The sequence below is a fragment of the Nannochloropsis gaditana genome (assembly GCF_000240725.1).
Source record: "Nannochloropsis gaditana CCMP526 unplaced genomic scaffold scaffold312, whole genome shotgun sequence".
In the NCBI taxonomy this organism is placed as follows: domain Eukaryota; class Eustigmatophyceae; order Eustigmatales; family Monodopsidaceae; genus Microchloropsis; species Microchloropsis gaditana.
In genome coordinates this window covers 20,612-28,395 of record NW_005803641.1, presented here as the reverse complement: position 1 = coordinate 28,395, position 7,784 = coordinate 20,612, and the positions used below count along the sequence as shown (strand labels likewise).

The following is a 7,784-nucleotide window of genomic DNA, read 5'->3' as shown; positions in this document are numbered from 1 at the left end:
CAATGCAACCGTATGGTTCTCAACAAATCAGTCATTCCATTGAAATAGGGTCGGGTCGAGTTTATATTTAAGTATGTGGTCAAAGACAAGGAGTGGCAATGCCTCATTCCTCTCTGGGAACGGGCGAGCAGGGAGACTCGCCCCCTTCGGCCCTCCGCTTCGGGTGCCACTTTCCTTTGAAAGCAGGCGTCCAACCATGGCGAATTTTCTCTCCATCTTAAAATTTTCTGTTTTCCTCCAGTTTCTAGGTTCTAAACAGGTGAAAATAGTATTGCTGCAGGCCCTAACGTCCAGCTCAGCCATGCCCCCCCCTACTCCGCCACCTCGAATTGACAACCCTTTAGCGGCCGTGGAAGAGGAATGTGAGCATGCTGCCTGTAAATCCATGCTCGATTTGCTAAAAAGTGCCGCCGGTATGTCGAAATCTGGTGCTACTTCCTCGTCTTCACCCTCCCTGGCCTCGTCCACCCCTTCAGCTGCCTCCTCTGACGAGGCAGCTTGGCGGAAAAACCATTGTCCACTCGACAAAGACACGTTGGGCGACATGACATGGGGTGTGCTTCATTCTACCGCAGCGTATTATCCCGAGTCTCCCACACCTCAGGAGCAGTCTTTGGCTGCGGGCCTCGTCCATGGAATTGCAGGTCTGTACCCGTGCACATACTGCCGGACAGATTTCGAGGAATGCATCCAAGCACTCCCTCCCCGGGTGGAGAGCCGCGAAGCCTTCTCAGTTTGGGTTTGCAAGCAACACAACCTCGTGAACGAGAAACTGGGAAAACCCGTCTTTCCCTGTGACTTGAAGAGTTTAGATCGACGGTGGAAGACCGGGGAGCCGCGGTGCTGGGGAGAAAAGGGAGGAGAGGATAACAACCACAGACAAGCGGGGGCGGACTTGACTCCTGCAGGGGCACATACAAAACAACAAGAGCACATACCCTCTGCGCCATCCCCGTTGACCAGAAGGAAAAGCAAATTTTATATCATCGAACCTGGGGTGGGGAAGAAAAAAACGGGCCCCTAGAGGGTCTCTCATGGAACTCAACGTGTTTCAGAGTGTATGGTAGAAGAATGCAGCTTGTAATCAAAGCATATAGTGCAAGAAATAAGTAGAAGACAGAAGCACGTCGCTCATGTGCAGGGATGGCTAACCCGGTCCTCGTTGCTCCTGCCCGTTGTGGCCAATTCATTCGCCTCGCTGGCGCATGAAGAACACGAGGTAGATACTCACGATTTTCTTGCACATACTGTACAATTATTCTCCACGCTCACAGTGGTAGCTGGACAGTCTGGTCATTCCACCTTTTTAACCTCCTCAAGTGCACCCGCCAAGCCCGCCCTCCCCCCCAGAAGATCGGAAGCTCAAAAAACCTTGATCCACCTTGCCCTTTAAGGCTTTGACATGCCCAACGGTCTCGCAGGGGACCAGAAACCGCCGCAATCCTCCGTCTACTCCCCTCTGTACATGCAGCACCAGTCCAAGTCGCTCCTCACTTCGTGTTGGCACCTGGAGCTCCGCGAGCACCACCTCTTTCCACGAGAAAGAATAATGCAAAATTCCTTCCTCATTCAAAATTAATACGCGGGCAGTCGACAAAACAACAACTCCTCCCCGATTCCTTCCAGTTTCTGCGTAATCACAGTACCACTCCTCTTGTCTTGCTAGCAAGCGCTTTCCTCCTTTCCTCCTTCCCTCCCTCCCTCGCACTCTCTCGAACAGCGTTTGTGCCTGCGCATCCGCCATATCATACGGTTTTAACCTCCTCTCTTCCCCATACACGGCCCTTTTCGGCCGCAATTGACTCAGGGCTTCCGCCGTCAAGGCCGCGCCGGCCGTTCCCTGAACGCCTTGCAACACGTCGCTGGCTGCATCCGCGAGACCGACCACCGGTTTGACCACCAGGCCCAGCACCCCTTTCCCCATTCCTTTCACCATCCCTCGAAAGCCTTCCCGTTCCGCCCCTCGAACCGGTGCGGCCACCACGCCCGTTACTCCGTCCACGAGCCCGCGCATCAACCGCTTCCCTCCTAGTCCCAGGCCCTCCAAGACGTCCCCGGGTCTTCCTCCTCCGCCTCCTCCTCGTGACCCCTCTCCTCCCCCCCCTCCTCCTCCAGCCTCCCCCTCCCTCCCTCGCTCCCTGGCCAATCGGTACTCCTTGTCGAATGCCAAGCAACTCAATTGCTTACCCACATTTTCCATCACGCAAGACGCGGAGCTTGCCACGCCCCCGACTGTGTGCTTCAAAAGTGAATCCGTTCCTCGTCCTAGGCCTTGGAAGAAAATCTCGGGATCCAAGAGCTCCACGCTTCGGACCAGACTTTGTATGGGCTGGGACACAAAGTCACTAGCGCCTTTCCCAATCCCTCGGATCAATGTGACGGGTTTGCCCAAGGCTCGGAGGGAGCCCAGCATAGAGAATACATGACGCTTGACCTCTCGGGCGTAATGCACCCGGGCCAACCACAACAAATGTGAGGCTGGGGTTAGGAGGAAGGAAACCTCGAAGGGGTGCAAATTCAAACGCGCTTCGTCCAGGCGGTTGAGCATGTCGGAAAGCATTTTGTTGGGTTTCAAGCCCACGTACACATCTTCCGGAGATTCGCGCGGCCGGGACAAGGAAAGATTGACGGACAGCGGCTCAATGCGCAATTCTTCCACCAGAACTTTAACCCCTTGCTTTGGCTTGCGTTGTTTTTTCCGTTGGATTTCCTCATGCAGATTACGACCAGGAGTCGGGCTTCCTCCGCAGCCTTGTCTTACGACCTCTGCTTGGATGGGCGGGACATAAAGTTTGGCCACCTCTGCGGGGCTGTCCCTAGATGCATCCTGACAAGGGAGATACAGGATCTTCCCCACCGCCTCAGTGCCCGCTTCTCCCTCCCCCTTCATCCTGTGCCCCATGCGCTGCACAGCCAAGACTGTGGATTGATCCAGGTTGAGTATGACCCGGCGAATGTTCACACGAAGCATGCGGATGTGTGCAAAGAGGGAGGGATGGGGAGGGCCAACATCCATGTCGAAACGGACGCTTGGAGGGCGGGAGGAAAGGGAAGAGGGAGAAGAAGACGGGTGAGGGGCCAAGAACGCATGTTCATCATCCGCTGGCCGCAAGACGACAGCGAAATGTGCCCGGGCCATATGATTATCCACCTGGAAGGAGCCTACAGTCAGCCGGGACCGGAGGCCTCCTCTTCCCTCCTCTCCTCCCCCTTTCACGGCCTGCGCCACCACGTCCTCCAATCCCAGCACAAGCACCTCCTCGGGCGTGTCATCCACTAGGGAAAGGATGACAGCAGGGAGAGCCAGACGCATCCGCAACACATCCCTCATTTTCTCCTTTCTGCCCGAAGGGCTAAGTTGCAGGTCTGTTCCTACAGACCGTCGAGTCTTGTCATGGCCGCGATGCCGAAGGGAACTCAGGGAAGACGCTTTGGTCGAAGAAGGCGGCGGTGAGGAAGACGGCACAAGGTCCAAGACACGCAAGATCTTGGCAGGCCCATTCATCACAACTTGCACCGTGACGCTGTGTGCCCCCTCTCTCCCTCTCGTCGCACTTGCCCCCCCCGAAGCAGGGATTTCCAGCGTACGCGATGATCCCACGGCACCTGGAGAGACGATGACTGTGGACGCCGTCGTGCGCCGCAATGACGAAGTGGGGGGAGCTAAGGAAAGACGCAGGTGGCACATCCTATCTCCTTCTCCATCGGCCAAAGCCCCTCCCTCGCACCCGTCTGCTCCATGACCTTCCCATGATGATGGTAAAGGGTGATCCCACCCTACGATTTGCGCGTGGGCGGGAGGAAGGGCGTCTTCGACCTCGCCCCCAGCTTGCCCGTACCAGACAGTCACGCTCGACCGATTCTCCAGCCACAACAAGGGTGCCCCTTCTCCATCCTCCTCCTTCTCCTCCCCCCCACGCCTTCGTCCTGATTCTTCCCCCTCCTCCATATTTCCGTGAGTTCCCTCAATCAGCGCATATCGAGGGCGACGTATCTCCCGCAAGGAGATGGACAGAGCAGCCTCCACGTCTTCTTCCTCCTCGTCCTCTTCTCCCAACGCCACTTGCACGCGTACCAGGCGAGGAAGGGGAGCCGAGGCCGAGAATGACGGAGAGGGGACAGAGGGGCGAATAATCACCGGGGTATCCGACAAAGCAGCGATGTCGATCCCCCCAGACGACGAGTAACGCACATTCCCCGCCGTGCCTTCGGTGGGCAGGGTGTCAGAAATGGCGGGAAAGTGGGAGGGCGGAAAAGAGAGGACCAAGAAGGACTGCAAGCGAAAATTTGGCCAATGGAGAGGACGACTTTCCCCAGGGACCAATTCCATCATGAACTTCTGTTCCCCGGCCTCCCCTTTCCCTGTCGCGGGAGCGATGGGTGGGACCCGGGCCCCTAATTGCCCCACTAAGACCGGCCGTGCTCCCTCGTTTCGAAGAACGTATCTGGCTTGTATAGTTACCAGTCGAGTCCGATCCCAGGGAGGAGGCAAGGTCGTCACCCGGTAAGCGAGCTCGTAGAGCGTGTGGCAGAGGCGGCTGTCTTCCAGGACGGCGCCCCATCGATTCCCAATCACCTGGAAGGCCCCTCCTGCGCCCTCCAGACTCACGTCCAGGGGAGGGGACCACCGGGAGTCTCCGATTTTCAGGACGAGTTGTTGGATAATTTGATCATTTCCCTGCTGTTGACGAGAGGTGGGCGGGGACACTTGAGTGTGAGGAGACCGACGTTGTCCGTGGTGGGAAGGAGGAGTAGATAAAGAAGAGCTGGAAAACGTTGCTGAAGATGACAATGTGGAGGTTACCGATCGAGCGCGCGGCTGGAAAGGCAGCACGCCCGGCAGAAAGAGACCTTGCCGCACCCCATTTCCTCCCTCCTCAGCTGGAGGCACCTCCACGTCCCTGTCCTTAGATGCTACCAACGACCGTCGCCGCAGCCAGCGTCGACGCCAAATCCGATCTTTGGCGTTAAAGCATCGAGCAGGTTTGAAGGCATCAGGGAAGTCCAAACGGCTGCTCTCCCACCCTTCCTCTTCCGAGACCTGCCCTGACCCGTCAACTTTCCAGGCAGGGTCCCTCCAGGCCCAGGTCCTCGATGACGGCAGGCGCCATTCCTCCTTCGGGAGCAAGGGACGGCCCAGCTCGGTGCCCCATCGAGTCTCCACCTCTTGCCTGCCCGCCTGCCTCCTGCCCTGCACCCGAACCTCGAACACCTCCTCCACTATCTCTCCTTCTTGCACGGCGGACATTACCACGTCCGTTGTCACTGGGCCTCCGAGGGTTTCGACCGCCCTCCCTCTCCGTGGCTCTCCGTAAACCAAGCTCAAGCCCGACTTGTTCCTGACCCACACGTCCACGTACAACGTCACACGCAGCCCGTTGGGGCCTCGCCTTTCCAGCTCCGCCAAGATCACGAAGACATTCCCCGCCTCGTCCCTCATTTCCAATTCGTGCGCGTATTTCTCCCTGTCTCCTTCTTTTCCCTGTTCCTCGGTCCCCAGGCTCACCCATCTTGTTCGGCCGAGAGCTTCATACGCTGGCCCTCCGTGCAATTTGAAAGAAACTTCTGCCCCAAGCCCCACAATATCCGCAAAGTGCAATCCTTTCTCTTCTCCGCTAGCCAGTATACCTGTTTTTATCTCTCCTGCGAGGCTTCTCGCCTTCCCAGCTTCCTTCTCTCTCCTATTGAAGCGCTCTCTCCAAGCGTACCGTACTGGAACAGGAAGAAGGTTCACTAGTGTTGCACCCGCATAGATATGGACAACATAATCCCCTTCTTGTCCTGTGTGCTCCGTGGCAGCCAAATGGAGCATAAGGGGATGTTCCTGCCCTGAATCGGCGACACACGTCGAGGACTTAGGGAAAAGAAGGGGACATGCTAAGAGGCTGCGCAACGTAGTTGCGCTGCCGAATGCCGCCTCCGGCTCGTCCCACAAGGCTCCGCTCCAGGCAAATTGATCCTCTTTCGAGGACACGTCCACTTTTATGGTATCCTCTGAACAGTACGACGCATTTGAAGACTGTGAGGAAGAGGACATGCCGGAGCTCTGCTGGTCCGTTGGTCGAAGGGTGATAATGCCTTGTCTGCCTGCCCACGATAAAGGCAAGCTGACGACTGCCCATGGCCCCACATATAAATAATCGATCTCCTTACCCCCAACACAGCGCACTTGGAGGGGAAGCCCAGTGCTGTTATGAAGGCGGACGGCAGAGCGGAGAGTCAAGACGCGTCGGCCTTCCTCGGATGCCACTTCCCACACAATCTTACTCGCGCAGCTGCTGCTTGCTACGTACGAAGGGAGTGTGGGTGGGAAGAAAGGATAGGTATAGATGCCAACTCGGGACAAAGGTAGGGAAGACAACTCCAACCAGTCCAAGGAGCCGCCTAGGCGCACGAAGAGGGTGTGAACTGCATCATACTCCCGTCGTCGGACCTCATCTCGCTGGGCATCATTTCCCTCTGTCTCGTGGGTAACGTGTCGATGTTGATCGACTGAAAATGGCACGGTAGCGCCGGGCGGAGCTTCTAGAACAGGGTTCTGAGCCCTTCCGTGCCGGGAATGGTAGTTTTCATCTCTCCCTCCCCCGGCACCTGTCGCTTGCCGCACCGTCCAAAATATGGTAGGCAGACCGGTGTCATTGCGAAAAACGTAGGTAGCTCCCCGGCAATTTGGCGCTTGGGAGGGCACAGAGATTGCGGCAGTTGTTCCACCACTGAAATGAGCCTGATGAGGAAATGAGGCGTCCATTGATGGAAGAGGTGGTGCGAGGGAAACACTTTGAGACGGAGAGCTTTTTGGACCCCGCCAAATCCGCTGTGCGAGCTCCAGGAGGGCGTCTGTGATGTTTAAGCACAAGGCGTCCGTCGTGCTTAAATTCAAGGTCGTGGTAATCGTCCTGTCCGACACAAGGCCGTGCAAGCTGGCTGGACAGTCGCTCGCAGTCTCCCTGCGCACGCTTCCCGATACAACCACCGGTTCAAGCAGGGGCTCCCATGCTCCAAACCGTCCATTGTAGTAGTCCACCTGCGTATTCACCATCATCCCAGCCAATACAATTCTCATGCCTGCTCTCGTTTCTTCTCGCCCCCCACTTGCGTACGACCATTCCCGAACACGGGCTTTGAGATTCCGGGCGCGCGATTTCAAGAGAGGCAGGTCCTTCCCATCCAAGTCATCGATTGCCACCAGTGATATTGACCCGATTTCTACCTCTAAATCTTGCAAACACACTGGTTGACCTAGGTGTCGGACACCAATCAGCGCAGTTCTACAATTCTCCCCCCTCGTCCTGGCGTATTCTGCTTGGGCCGCTACCTCTTTCAATGTAGCCAACGCTGTTTGGTACCCTAGTCCTTCAACCGACTTTCCTTCGACACTTACAAGCATGGCTGTTGCTTTCCTACCCTCCTTGTCGCCTCCCCTTTCCCCCACAGCCTTCTCAGAAAGAAGGAGGCAATCCGGTAGAGTTGAGCGATGCAGAAAAACGCTGCTTAAAGGGGCATTTAATGTAAAAGGCTCCCCACGTGGGCAGAACCCCAGAATGATGGGTCGAGGTAAGGTGCGCACTGATCGCAAGACCTCACTGTGGTCTCCGCTTGGCTTTCCATTGATACTCCAAATAACGTCTCCTTTTCTGGGGAGATAAACAACTGATGCCCTGTTTGCCCTCTCCCCTTTCGTCTCGTTTTCATCGTCTATCGAGAGACCCTCGACGACAGCCATCCCATCCACCTTTCTCAGCATCAATCCGAGCTTTTGCTGTGCGAATGTAAGCTCATAGTAT

The 7,784-nt window shown here is 56.5% G+C and overlaps 1 protein-coding gene across 1 annotated transcript; it reads left to right on the top strand.

Annotated features, from left to right (window-relative positions):
- Positions 1-260: 260 nt before the first annotated feature.
- NGA_2121910 (augmenter of liver regeneration) lies at positions 261-1,122 on the top strand (the record flags this gene model as incomplete). The annotated part of the gene is made up of 1 exon (XM_005855034.1): positions 261-1,122. A coding segment is annotated over one exon (764 nt), but the record flags the coding sequence as incomplete, so codon positions are not given.
- Positions 1,123-7,784: the final 6,662 nt, after the last annotated feature.